A 15,464-nucleotide genomic window follows, 5' to 3' on the forward strand; every position below is an offset into this window, starting at 1 on the left:
AGTAATCAAGACAGTGTGACACTGCCATAAGAACAGACAGATCAGTGAAAAAGAACGCAAGAGTGCACAAAAATCCCTCACATTTATGGTCAATTTATTTTCCATAGGGTGCCAACGTGATTCAATGGGCAAAGAACAGTCTTCTCAACAAATGGTGCAGGGACAACTGGATACGCACATGCAAAATAATGAAGTTGGACACTTATCTCACACCAAATATAAAAATTAACTCAAAATGATCAAAAACCTAAATATAAGAGGTAAAACTATAAATTCATATAAGAAAATATAGATGTCAATCTTCATTACTTTGAACTGTGCACTGGTTTCTTAGATAGGACATCAAAAACACAAAAACAACAAAAGATAAACTGGACTTCATCAAAATTAAAAGATTTTGGGGCTTTAAAAAACACCATCAAGATAGCAAAAAAGACAACCCACAGAATGGGAGAACATTTTTGCAAATCATACATCTGACAAGGGACTACACTCTAAGATCTATAAAAAACTCCTATGAATAATAAAAAGACAACCCAATTTAAAAATCAGCAAAATATGGGACACCTGGGAGGCTCAGTCGGTTAAGAGTCCAACTTCACTCAGGTCATGATCTCACAGTTCAAGAGTTCGAGCCCTGCACTGTGCTCTGTGCTGACAGCTCAGAGCCTGGAGCCTGCTTCAGATTCTGTGTCTCTGTCTCTCTCTGCACCTCCCCCACTTGCACTCTTTCTCTCAAAAATAAATAAACATTAAAAATCAGCAAAATATCTAACAGATATCTCTCCAGATAAGATACACAAAGGCCCTAGAAGCCCATAAAAAGATTCTCAACATCACTAGCCATCAGGGAAATTAATATCAAAACCACAAGGACAAACCACTTCACACCCACTTAAAATAGCTAGAAGGGTAATAACAACTTGGCCAGGATTTGAAGAAACTGTAAGGCTCATACATTGCTGGTGGAAATATAAAATGTAGCAACCACTTTGGGAAAACATGAGGTAGTTCCTCAAAAGATTAAACACGGTTACAATATAACCCAGCAATTCTACTCCTAGGTATATAAAACCAAGTGAAAACAACTGAAAACATATGTCTACACAAGCATTTCTACACTCACGTTTATAGCAGCAATTTTCATATGGAACAAAATAATGATATATAAAATAAATAAATCATGCCAGATGTAAAAATATCTGGTCATAAAAGACCACATATTGTATACTTCAATTTATATGAAATGTCTAGAAGAGGCAAATGAATAGAGAAATAATGTAGAGTAGTGACTGCTTTGGGGTTAGGGTATGAGACTGGAGGATACAGAGGGTAACTGTTAAGTAGTGTAGGGTTTCTTTTGGTGGTGATGAAAATGTTCTAAAATAATTGTGGTTATAGTTACATAACTATGAATATACTAAAAACCAGTTAACTGTATGTTTCAAATGAATTAACTGTATGGTATGTATGTTATGTACCTTAATAAAACTGTCACCTAAAAAAAAATTATGAATGGACTTGCATTCATAAGCCAGAACTATGAAATTAAGTTCAAAGTCTTTTGATAAACTCAAGCTTTAATTTTACAATTAAAAAAAAGTATACCTATTAAATAATTCAAGATAGAATATTAAAAATAATTATTCAATCCAAAAGAACCTCAAAAAAAGAACAAAGAAAGAATTGTTGGGACAAATGGAACACAAATAGCAAATAGTACATTTAACATTGTCAGGTACATTTAAACCCTACCATAAAAACAAAAAACAAAAAACAAAAAACAAAAAACCCTACAATATCAATATCAATTACTACATTAAAAGGAAATGGTTTAAACACTCCAAGATTAAATGCTAGAGACCGGCAAACTAAAAAACCAAGACCCAAAATTATATGCTGACTATAAGAAACTCACTTCAGGGGCGCCTGGGTAGCTCAGTCAGTCAAGCATCCGACTCTTGATTTCAGCTCAGGTCATAATCTCACGATTCAGGAGATGGAGCCTTACACTGCTATCAGCACAGAGCCCACCTGGGATTCTTTCTCCCTCTTTCTCTCTCTCTCTCTGCCCCTCCCCTGCACATACACACTTGTGTGTGCACGCACTCTCTCTCAAAATAAACATTTAAGAAAGTCATTTAAACATGAAGCCACCAATAGATTAAAAATAAAAGAATAGGGGGGCGCCTGGGTGGCGCAGTCGGTTAAGCGTCCGACTTCAGCCAGGTCACGATCTCGCGGTCCGTGAGTTCGAGCCCCGCACCGGGCTCTGGGCTGATGGCTCAGGGCCTGGAGCCTGTTTCCGATTCTGTGTCTCCCTCTCTCTCTGCCCCTCCCCCGTTCACGCTCTGTCTCTCTCTGTCCCAAAAATAAATAAAAAATGTTGAAAAAAAAATTTAAAAAAATAAAATAAAATAAAAGAATAGAAAACGTTAAACCTTGTCAATAGTAAATTAAAAGAAAGCATGAATGGCTATATGAATCTCAGACAAAGTAGACTTCAGAACAAGTATTAATACCAGATATAAAAACCAACACCTCATGACGGAAAAAAAAAAAGGGGGGGGATCAAATTATCAGAAAGATATAGCAATCCTAAATGTGTACATACCTAATAAACAAAGCTTCAAAACACATGAACCCAAAATGGATAAAACTCAAAGCGGAAACAGAAAAATCCATAAATACATGTGCAGATGTCAACACTCTCCTTTCATTACTTGATAGAATAGAAAGTGAGTAAAAATGTAGGCGACTAATCACTCTCAACTAACTTGATCTGATATATACAGAACATATTCTATATAGTATACATAATGGTCACCAAGAAAGATCATATAATGGCCATAAAACATTTAATAAATTTTTAAAAATTGGTATTATATAGCATATATTCTCTAACAAGAACATAAATAAATTAGAAAATTAGTAACAAAGGGTATGTGGAAAATCCTCAAATATTTGAAAATAAAACCACATGCTTCTAAATAACCCATGGATCAAGGAAGAAGTCACACAGGAATAAAGAAATATTATGCAATGAATGATAATACAAACAATATAACACAATTTGTGACATACACCTAAAGTAGGGCTCAGAGGTAAACTGTAGTTTTAGAGAAAACAAGAAAGGTTTTACAATCTACTATCTAAGCCTTCATCTGAAAAAGTTAAAAGAAAAGTACTCCTGGAACCAGTAGTGTACTGTATGCTACCTAACTGTAATTTAAATTAAAAAAGAAAATAAAATAAAAAAAGAAGTTAAAAGTAAATGAAACTCACAATAAGTAGAATGAAGACAAGGAATAAGCAAAGAAATAGAAAACTGAAAAAAGTAAACTACGGTTCTTGGAAATGATCAGTAAAACTCATAAACCTAGCTAGTCTAATCAAGGAAAATGAAAAAAAGAGAGAAAATGCAAATCACCAATAAAGGGAAAAAATGACCACTAGATATCCTAGAGGCATTAAAAGAATATTTATATTATTTACAAATAACTCTATGTCAACAAATTTGAGTACTTAGAGGAAACGGAAATTATAAAATTGACACAAGGAACAGAACATCTGAATAGCTCTTACATCTAATAAAAATTTTGAAATTATAATTTAATACCTTCCAATAAAGACCACTATGGGCCCAGATGGCATCGCTGTTGAAGTGTATTAAAACATTCAAGGAAGAATTAATACTAAATTCCACAAACCAGTTCAGAATATAAAGATGAAGAGAACTTTTCCCTGTTCCTTTTAAAGAGCCAGCACTCCCAGATACCAAAATCAAATACAGACATTAAAGAAAACTACAAATAACACTCCCTACCTAGCTGGGCCACCACCCCCCCCCCAAACACACCCCCACCCCCACGGCAAAAGATTTGAACTGGCACTTCCAAAAGAATAGTCAATAAGCTCATAAAAAGAGATTCAACATCATTAGTCATCAGGGAAATTACAAACTAAAACTAGTAGGAGATACCTCTGGGTGCCCAGTAAAATGGCTAAAACTCAATAGACAATACCAAATGCATACAAGGATGCAGAACAAATCAAACTATCATATACCACTGAGGGATGCGAGTGGGGTGAAGTAAAAGCGTGATACAATCACCTTGGAAAATATTAGGTTAGTATCAACTTAATATGAACTCAGCATATGACTCAGCAATTTGACTTTTTAGCATATATCCCAGTATTTACCCTAGAAAAGAGAAAACTTAAGTCCACACAAAGACTTGTAAGTCACTATTTATAGATACTCTATTCTTAATAGCACAAATCTGGAAAAGACCCAAATGTTCATCAACAGGTAAATGGATACACAAATTCTGGTATTTTCATACAACACAAATAAAAAGAAACTCAGGGATAAAAAAGAACAAATTACTGATATGTTCATGAACATGGACAAATTCCAAAAATACATGCTGAACAAAAGAAGGCAAACATATATGCAAAAGAAATACACACTGCATGGCTTCCATTTATGTGAAATTCTAGAAAAAGCAAAACTTATCTGTAGCGACATGAAACATATCAGTAATTGTGAGGGCCAGTGGTGGGGGTGAAGCAGATTGCAAAGAAACATGAGGGGACTTGGCAGTGATGGAAATGTTCTAATTATTCAAAACTGCAATTACGTTAAAATAAAAAATGAGGGTGTGCTTATGATCCCGGGAAAGGAGAAAGCTTCTTTAATAAGACATTAAGAAATAAAAGCTTCGTGAAAGAGAAAATTCTACATATTCATCAAAATTAACATCTTCCGGACCACAATACTTAAAAAGACTCTAGCTGGGAGATATATTTACAGCATATAGAAGAAATTATTAAATCCAGAATTCACAAAACAATAAACACAAAAAGAAATCCTCCTAAAATATTTTAAGTGAAGGATGCAAGCCAAAGAGCAGAGGAAACAGGTAAATTCATCCACACAGAAATCACATGGATGACAAATGTGTAAAGAGATGGACCCCATGAGTAATCTTGGAAACGGAATACCATCTTGCACTCAAAAGACTGGTGCTTAAAATAACAAATGGTGATGTGCATGTGAGGAATAATAGGGAATACAAGTGAGAGTACTGACTGGTACAACTGATATGGAGGGAATTTAAGAATATATATTAAATATATAATCAATAATCTACTTCTTACTTTTCACCCAAAAAAAACCTCATGCACACAAGAAGGCATGAAAAAGATACCCACTAAAGCAATGTTTATAGAAATGAAAACTTGGCAACAACTTAGATACCAAAGTAAAATAATTCAACTAAGATACATTTATACCATGGATACAAATAAAAGAAGTAAAATACCTCTATATGTAATATATTATCAGTATACAATAAAGATACATAATAACACGGAAAGGTCTTTCAGACCTGTTGCTGATTAAAAATATAGAACAATAAACTGGTGCAGAAATAAAGTACATGAGAAAGTGCTTACATGTAATGATCACATATATATGTATGTAAATGCATATGAAAAGACTTGCAAAGGTATGTATGAAAGTAGCTCCGGTAAATGGAGGAGGCAAAATTGGGGAAAGCTATTATCAGGGGTCCTGATCAAACTTCCACAAGGAAAATATATTCTTTTATTGTTCGTGTAAATATAAATTAATGTAAAAAAAAAAAAAAGCATATCTGCTGATTGTAGATGAGCTTGGAACTGTTGTCTGAGGAACCTCCATCCATAGCACATATTTACAGTTGCTACGTCCAATTTGGAAAGGAGTTGCTCAGACAGTCTGAGAAGCCTTAACGCCTGCAGCTTAGAATACCATAACAGTTTCCAACAAACTTTGATGCCTTTTAATTCTCTTCCCAATTGCCTCCAAAGCTTTTTCAAGAACTGCTTAATCCAAGTCGCTCTTGATTCCGTTATCTTGTTTTATTTTCTTCATAGCAATTATCACTATCTGAACTTATGTATTTATTCACTTATTTATTGTCTGTCTCCCACTAGAATGGGAATGGCAAGACAATTTTGAATTCATATGATTTTAGTGAAGCCATTGAGAGTTTTCTAACAGAATCAAAGACACATGTTATTTACTTACCTTAGTTGGAAAAGGAAATTTGGAAGGTTCTGTTTTGCATGGTGTATGAATAGCCGTTAGAGGGGGAGGCCATGAATGCGTCATCTCCTGAAATGTAATTATTACAGTTTGTTTTCAACCAGTTCAAGGATAAAAGTTACATAGCTAAAAACCAGATTTATATTATAAATGCTGGTTTCATGGTAGCTCCTCCAAAAGTATACATATTTGATCGGTAAGTATTTATTAAGCACAATTGTGTGCAAAGCACTATGGGGGCAGGAAACAGTAAGATAAATAATATACACTCCCTGGCTTCAAGAAGCTTGGAGTTAGGATGCCGAAACCTGTGAAATGTCACAGAAATCAGCCTGTGATCAAACACAAGGCACACAGTACAATGCTACTGAGGAAGAGCCGGCTGTGAGAGCTGTGACAGGGGTAATAATAAGAAAAGGAGGTAACACTGTGTGCCTGTAATGGGCCACCTACTGTGCCGTTTTACCTGTCTGTTCCTCATTTAGTACTCACAATGGTATTAGGAGGTAGATACTGTTATTACCCTGACTCTGCGTAGGATGAAACTGAAGCACAGAAATTGTCCATTAAAAGTCAAACACGTAGTAAGTAATGGACACACAGTTGCACCCTAGGAGTCTGGCTGCAGAACCTATTAACTGATAGGAAGTTTTGGTCAGGTGGAGGAAATCAGAAGAGAGATATCAAAAGCAAGACAGACAAGCAAGGCCATAAGTATGATTTCGTTCAAAGCCTTCTGTTTAATCATATGCCAACTATGTTCAAGTGGAGATTTGGATAAGATCACAATGTATATGTTAGAAGAGCAGGGGAAAGAGAGATAATCAGATTTAGAATAAGGAGGGAGTGTTTTATTTCTGGCATATAGCTCAAAGTAAGCCATCAGATAGACTGAGAAAATACAATAAATTAAAAGTGGTACAATTTTTAGGAATTTACTCTGTAGCTATACCCACATAGTTAGGTAAAAATACATGTTCAAGGGGCCTATGCTTAAAAAATGGAAACAACCTACATATCCAACAGCACAGAAATAATTACCAGACAGTCATACAATGGAACACCAAGCAGACAGTAAAATGAGTAATTTTAACTACTGATATGAAATCATGTCCACAATATATTGTTAAGTGATAAATACAAATCATAGTCTATGTGCTAGTAAATGCTCATATGTGAAAAAAAATCTCTGGCTACCTGTGGGCAACAGAAAGACAGGAGGAGGAAGGGACATGGGCATGTGATACAGTCTATACTACCTGAACCTCATAAAACAGCCACCTGCACTGTAATTGCTCTTTATCCTCTTACAACGCTTTATTTTTCAATGGCATTTCATGTTCTCAAATAATATTACATAGTTGATTATTTCCAATATCCTACTCTAGAACATCAATTCAAAGGGTGCAATACTATCATTATTATCACCACTGTATCCGAAGGGCTTGATAATGGCAGGTGCTCAATTAGTAAGCTTTGAATTAATCTTTTTTTATTTTACAATAAACATGTATCATTTTTAGATTAAAACGTTTTTTCTTTAAGTTCATGATGGGGTTCCTAGAAACAGGAGAACTACAAATATCAAGAAAACATCAAGGCAGTCAGGACCAGAAGTTCCTTACACACTGCATACAGGGAAAGGAAACAGAAACTCATGCACTCTAGGTTTTCAGTGTGCATTTTACACTGCAAATACCAAAGTACTCTCAACAGAAAATCTATGTAACTCCATCATTAAATGTCAGAGCACCTATTAAACCCAAGGCCATGGTGCCAAGCCCTGTATATACAAAATGTATAATAAATGGTCAGTAACATCAAAGAGTAATTATATATAAGAAATCTAAGATTCTTCCAGGTATTATATCATGCATTTTTGAGGATGCAAGAGAAAAGATAAATGCTGTTAAACTTTTTATATACATGGCAACTGAAAAATGCACACTATGTGAGATTCAAAGGAAAGACTTATTTTTGTGATCTGATGGTCTGACATAGGGGAAAGAAGGATTTCACTGGGATTCTAAGAAAAAAATAGAATCTATATATGACTGAAGACTAAGGAGAAACATATTTCACCAAGTTTACTTTAAAAAAGGTAAAAGAGCAAGTAAGTACATGCCTTAGTGAAACCAATTTGGCAAAAGTGGTGAATCAATAGCGAAAGAGGTTAGAACCGGCCTATAGGAGGTCTAGAATGTTGAAGCTGGACACTATTCTTTCTATGGGGCTTAGAGACTCACTGAAAACTTCTAAAAAGGAAATTAACTTATGAAGACAATGGATTAAAGAGAGAATCTGGTAGCAATATAGATGACAGAGGAGAAGGGAGACTCAAGGCAGAAAGGCAAAGCAAGGACTGTATATTGCAATTTTTGAAGCTCAAGGTGGCAGAAATGGAAATAAAGGAATGGTATTTCCAAGGAGTATTCAAAGCGTACATGTAGTTTTGTGATTAAACAGAAAATGAGAGAAAATGAAGATTTTACACTTATAAGCACATGAGAATGGTAGTACCACTAATAGAAGGAAGTCTAATAAATCTGCCTTTAGACATGATGAATCTAAAAAAAAACAGGGAGAAATGCAAATGGACGCACAGCTACGAGGCAAGGAAGAGACATAAACCACAACCCAAGGGAGGCTAAGCAGGAGATAAAGACTGAACTGCTAATAGTTGAAGCCATTAACAATAAAGGAAAATTAAGACAGAGCAAAAAGAAAAGGAGAAGCTAGAAAAAAGGACCCATATTTTAAAAGATAAAAAGGGCACCTGGGTGACTCAGTTGGTTGAGCATCCAAGTCTTGATTTTGGCTCACGTCATGATCCCAGGGTTGTGGAATCGAGCCCCAAGTCAGGCTCCATGCTAAAGATTCATTCTCTCTCTCTCTCTCTCTCTCTCCCTCTCTCCCTCTCTCCCTCCCTCCTCCCCAGACCCCCTTTGCCACTCTCTCTCTAAAATAAAAAATTTTTTTAATTTTTAATTTAAAAAATAAGAGAAGAGCAGACACAAAGGTTTCCAAAAGGCAGAGAATGAGACAAGGGTGGAAGGAAATAAAAACAGTGAAGCATAGTAACAGTCAAGGGAAGGAAGAATCAGGTTTCCAGAAGTAAAAAATAAAAATTCTTTAAAACAGCAGAAACAGCAGAGAACTCAAATGAAAGCCCCAGTGAAGGGGAAGATAATGACTTTAGACAAACAGGTTCAGCAGAATGATAGAAGTATATCAAAGACTGCAGTGGGCTGAAGAAAGGAAGGAGAGAATAAAGTGGAGGCAGCAAAGCAAGTAGTCTTTCAGAAGTATCCACAGTGAAATGCACGTATAGACACAAAAACTCAGGAGCTTATGCAAAAAGTACAAGTAATATGTAACTTAACAGTTTTTCTCTATTGAGCCAAAAGCAGTCACTGTCACTCATTAATTTCCTGGACTTTCTCTTTTTCCGACAGACAACTTTTTCTTTTCCCAAAAGAGGAATACACATTTTGGTCACGTGGCACTTTTAAACATATTCCACTCAACACTCAAAATGAGCAATATTCAGAGGTCTTTCATTATAGGATTTGACCAGTATGTACAGAAGAATTACAAAGCAAGTATTTTCAATGAAATGTTTTGACTGGTAATTACTGAGTTTTTTAGCACTTAAATTAACTGATCAGCCTTAGAAAGTGCAATTATATTTGCTTTCTTCCTCTTTTCAAGGCAAAGTATTAAACCTGGAATTTGCTTTACTTAAAAATGAAAAACAAAACCAGTTCTTTGAGGGCAGACAGTAAACAAACCAAATGATTCAGAAACTAAGTATGAAAATAAGCAAAATAGAGTCAACTACTTTTTAAGGACATAATGAGGTTACGCATGTAAGCAATTTCCTGCTTCACATCCTTTGAGAAATATTGGGGAGAAGAGAGAAAAAGATAGCAGAGCATCATAAATAAAAAAGACTGAAACTATAAAAAAAAAAAAAATCAACAACTTACTTTAAGAATCTCATCCACACAGCTCACATCACCAGAAGCAGATGCCTTAAGAGGAAAAGAAACACACATTAAATTTGGAGTCATTTATTATTAGATTTGTATCATTTTTGTACAGATTTAACAATATTGCTAGAAAGTGAATTAAATTTAAAGATATATTTATTGATCCCACTACTCTAAATCACCACACTAATTAGAACCTTTGGACAAAGTTCCTTTAATGTCAATTTTTCAAGCTCTAAAAAATTTTAATCATCAACTGTACAGGATGTAAAGAACTTTGTATTTTTCAGAAGTTTTAAAAAGTCCTATCTTTCTTAGATTAGAAATAAATTTTTAAATGTTATTTTTCAGGTGAGAAACTTATCAAACATTTAAAGTTTATTTATATACAAAATATTCCAAGATACTGAAATGTATCATTTCAAACAAAATAAAACCAATATTACTGAAAGAATACTTGTCTGGGACAGAATGGACATTTTATATAGCTTTTCATAAATTATGGAAAAGTTGTTTATTCTAAAGCACAATCAGGAATTAGAGAGCTAGAGTGTGAACTCAAATCCACCTCCAAGGATCATGTCATCTGAAGAAAGAACAACCACTTCACTGTTCTCTTGCAAGGAGTGATTAGATGACACATGCCATGAACAACAGTTTCCCAAGTCCATAGGAAAAATGTTTCAATGTTCTCAAAATGGCACCTTACCTATCCTTGATCCCTTCAACCACGTTTTAAGCTATAAACTATGACTTTCAGTTACTGACACTACTTTTGAAAATTTTATTTTAAAATTTACATTAAAAGATAAAACTTCTATTTCACAATGAATGCTCAATTTCTTTGGTTATTCTGATGCTTGGTATACAGTTATAATGCTGTAAATTTCAAACCACCACTATGAATTTAGAGCAGCTGCCTCAAACCTTTAAGTTTAACCAGAGAAAAGATCATGGAAACCAAACCACACAACATTACCAACTGGATGGATCCTCAAAAATCTTAACATTCCCTACAATGAACCACTGCCCACATCTCATTCATGAGTATCACAATGAGAAAACAAGTTTATTTTTTTAAACACAATATGTATTATTTCATACAATCAAAAGGAGGAAATCTAAGGTATTGATCTCATAGATCGTGCTTTTATTCTGTAACTGTTATTTGAATATTTGAAAATAGTGAATGGCATTTTCTCTACTGCCCAAGAGGGGAAGTTAACAGGTCTGTGGATCCACTTTAGAGTCAATGACAAGCCTTTTTTTAAACTTATATACACCTTCTCATTAAAACAGAGAGGGGCGCCTGGGTGGTTCAGTCAGTTAAGTGTCTAATTCTTGATTTTGGCTCAGGTCACAATCTCATTGTTCCTGAGACTGACCCCACATTGGGCTCTGTGCTAACAGCGCAACGTCTGCTTGGCATTCTCTCTCTCTCTCTCTCTCTCTCTCTCTCTCTCCCTCTCTCTCTCCCTCTCTCTGTTCCTCTCCCGCTCATACTCTCTCTCTCTCAAAATAAATAAACATTAAAAAAAAAAACCAACAACAACAGAGAGACAAACTGCTTTACAGAGTCATAACAGTAAAAGCTCTAGGGGCGTCTGGGTGATTCAGTCAGTTCAGTATCTGATTCTTGATTTCAGCTCAGGTCATGATCTCACGGTTCATGGGATCAAGCCCTGCAACGGGCTCTGGGCTAACAGCATGGACCCTGCTTGAGATTCTCTCTCCCTCACTTGCTCCCTCTCTCAAATAAACATTTAAAAAATAAATAGAAGTTTTAAATGTGTGACTTACATCCAATGGTTGCGAAGGTATTTTCAGCTTGGTAAGATGTGCTTTGCTACTGGGCTTCAGTTCGGTCATGCTGTTGCCATGGGATTGGCTACTGTAGTGCTCAGAGGACAGCTTTGGTTCCATGGACTCCTGTCCATCCATGGGCCGCACATAGGCAGTGGGTTTCTGTAACATTGAACTGGACTTTGACATCAATGAAGGTGGGAAAGACTGATTCGAATGTTGCCCACTTGAAAAAGGTACACGGGAAGGAGAATCCCAGTTTGCATCAGGGTCCCGAGGTGATTTGGAACGCTGATGTTCCTTGCTATGATGATCATTCCCATGAGATCTGGAATGACTGGAGCTTAATGAAGAAACAGCCTGGGGTTTTCCAGGGCTGGAAGAGCGTGATTTGGAGTGTTCCGATCCATGCTGGCTTTTTTTCCGACTGCTGCTCCCACTACTGCTGTATGAGTCACGGTCGTGCCTCTGGCCACTACTATTAGTGCCACCACTGCCACCTGCACTGGTCCGCTGGCTACTGTGTCCACTCTGCAAGCCGGAGGACCGTTTCTGAGACTGAGAAGTACTGGGAGCAGGTCCTACTGGAGTCCATTTGCTACTCTGATGAGAGGTCCCATGTCTCTGTTCGAAGAAATTAGGATTCGATTTTTCATCTGCTGTTGGTGGTACTGTAGGCTTGGGAATTGCAACAAGCTTTGGTATAGATCTGTCTCCTATGAAATCCTTCATTTCATCGTAATTTCCAAGCATACTCTGAATACGACTTGATAGCTTATCTTCTTTGCTAGTCTACAAAAAAATTGCAAAATAAAATTATATAATTAGCACAACCAGAAATAAAAGATGCTTCTAAACGGACTTTCCAAACTTCAAATGCAAAGGGATTTTTCAAAGAGAAACCTCATGTCATATCTTAAGGTTAACATCTCAAAAGCAAACTCCAAACATATAATTTTTATAGTGACAAAAAAAAAACCAAAACACTGAAAGTGAAAAACATTCATGCTAAAACACAAATATTCTAAAGGACACTGAGATATAGCAGCACTCTCAACAATAGCCAAATTATGGAAAGAGCCTAAATGTCCATCAACTGATGAACAGATAAAGAAATTGTGGTTTATATACACAATGGAGAACTACGTGGCAACGAGAAAGAATGAAATACGGCCCTTTGTAGCAACGTGGATGGAAGTGGAGAGTGTGATGCTAAGTGAAATAAGCCATACAGAGAAAGACAGATACCATATGGTTTCACTCTTATGTGGATCCTGAAAAACTTAACAGAAACCCATGGGGGAGGGGAAGGGGAAAAAAAAAAAAAAGAAGTTAGAGTGGGAGGAAGCCAAAGCATAAGAGACTCTTAAAAACTGAGAACAAACTGAGGGTTGATGGGGGGTGGGAGGGAGGGGAGGGTGGCTGATGGGTACTGAGGTGGGCACCTTTTGGGATGAGCACTGGGTGTTGTATAGAAACCAATTTGACAATAAATTTCATATATTGAAAAAAAATAAAAATTAAAATTTAAAAATAAATAAATAAATAAATAAATAAATAAATAAATAAATAAAAATAAAGGACACTGAGAAATATGTAGAAAAGATTCCAGAAGGGAAAAAAAATCCAAATTTCACCAATAAATATATTGGAATAGTAGTAAAAATCTTTTGAAAAGTAATGTGCCTTTATGTCATTCAGTTCTAGGTCAGCTGCTGAGCCAACACTCATTATTTTAGCAATCTAGGAAAACATTATATTACTTAACAGTTCAATGTTACAGTTAGAAAGAGAAACAAAAATTTAATGAAATGAGTTATATCCAACTGACATTTTTAAAAATTTTAATTTCTTCTGTTACTGTGACTAACAAAAGTCAACAAAAAAATTAAGAATGGAAAAGCCATTGATAAAGTTTCAAATATTAATTCTATTAATTCTGACCAACAAACACAAGTTTTGAAGTCAATGGTACACACTTTAAGTTTTGAAAATCATTCTTGAAGGGACACCTGGGTGGTTTAGTCAGTTGAGCATCCGACTCTTGATTTCAGCTCAAGTCATGATCTCACAGTTCAGGAGATCAAGCCCCACCTCAGGCTCTGTGCTGTGTGGAGCCTGCTTGAGATTATCTCTCTCCCCCTCTTTCTCTGTCCCTACTCTGCTTGCAGGTGCACGCGCTCTCTCTCTCTTTCTCTCAAAATAAATACATAAACACTTAAAATTAATACTAAAATCATTCTTAGATAATAAAGTCCAAGATGTCTACAAGCTTTAGGACTCATTCACGTTCATACGCAAGAAGGAGAGTAAGCTTACTGATTACATTAAAGAAGAAATCAACCACTACTATTTATTTTGAGATTGGCATGAATTGATAATAACTTTAGATTATGTGAAAATCAGTCTGACCCCTATTAAACAAGAAAGGCAAATATATAGACAGCATCGAGATCAGGAATCAAATCCAATTCATTACATTGTAATTATAAAATAAATGGTAGTATGATTTGAAGATTCTGGACCAATCTCTTGTTTTTTCCAAAATGTCTTTAATCTCTAATTCCAAACCCCAGGTTTTGTGTCACACTCATATAAATGATGTCAGTATAACCTTAAAAACTAAAAACATGGCTTCTACAGATCTCATAAATGGCTTCTACAAACACCAAATGTTTTAAGAACAAAGTCAAACTATGTGTAATATTTATATTTCATCAGAAAAAATAGTTTAATACACTCTCAATCTCATACTGCAAACCCACAATGGTCATTACTGTGACAATATATACTATTACAGCCACCATACATAGCCTAAGCCTTTAAAAATGTAAGGCTAGGGGCGCCTGGGTGGCGCAGTCGGTTGAGCGTCCGACTTCAGCCAGGTCACGATCTCACGGTCCGTGAGTTCAAGCCCCGCGTCGGGCTCTGGGCTGATGGCTCAGAGCCTGGAGCCTGCTTCTGATTCTGTGTCTCCCTCTCTCTCTGCCCCTCCCCTATTCATGCTCTGTCTCTCTCTGTCCCAAAAATAAATAAACATTGAAAAAAAAAAAATGTAAGGCTAGATCAAATGAAAGCCAAAGGCAAATCAAGTATTAGAGACATTTATGGCCACTACAGCTATGTTAGAGTCAATCAGAAGTGATATGTACTGTTTTATGCAATCCCAAATCAAGTACGATGATAGCTATAAAAATAGCAATTGGTTCAATTTATTGAACGTCTCTGACAACATGCTTTTAACGTAAATTGGAATCTGGCAATTAACCACATAAAAAAGAAAGATAACTTAGTATACGGTAAGAGAAAAAGGAACCAGACTGATAGTGAAAACACATTTATTCAAACATACTAATAGTCATTGATACTTAGTTAACTAAGTAAGCAAATGGCAAGAAACAAGACAGACACAAAGAATATCTGAAATAAGTGTCTTTGATTGATGTTATACCCAAAGAACCTAGGAAACAGCAGATGACGCATACCCATTTACAAAATATTAATTTAATTCAGAAAGGTGAAATGTCTGCCCAGGATTAGTGGTAAAGCCAAGAATATAGAGATAAATGCTTGAG

General features: G+C 35.7%; 1 protein-coding gene across 3 annotated transcripts in view; it reads right to left on the reverse strand.

The window, feature by feature from the left end:
* Nucleotides 1-15,464, reverse strand: part of AFF4 (AF4/FMR2 family member 4) — a 99,658-nt gene that overhangs the window by 49,396 nt on the left and 34,798 nt on the right. For 2 of the 3 annotated variants that reach the window (XM_023255091.2, XM_011282068.4), the window contains exons 3-5: nucleotides 11,887-12,681; nucleotides 10,084-10,128; nucleotides 6,077-6,163 (exon numbers count right to left, since the gene is read on the reverse strand). In XM_023255091.2, the coding sequence (XP_023110859.1) occupies nucleotides 6,077-6,163; nucleotides 10,084-10,128; nucleotides 11,887-12,681 (927 nt within the window). The remainder of the gene's footprint in view (nucleotides 1-6,076; nucleotides 6,164-10,083; nucleotides 10,129-11,886; nucleotides 12,682-15,464) is intronic. The other variant, XM_045058857.1, reaches the window with a different exon arrangement.

The sequence above is a fragment of the Felis catus genome, chromosome A1, assembly GCF_018350175.1.
Source record: "Felis catus isolate Fca126 chromosome A1, F.catus_Fca126_mat1.0, whole genome shotgun sequence".
Taxonomy (NCBI): domain Eukaryota; kingdom Metazoa; phylum Chordata; class Mammalia; order Carnivora; family Felidae; genus Felis; species Felis catus.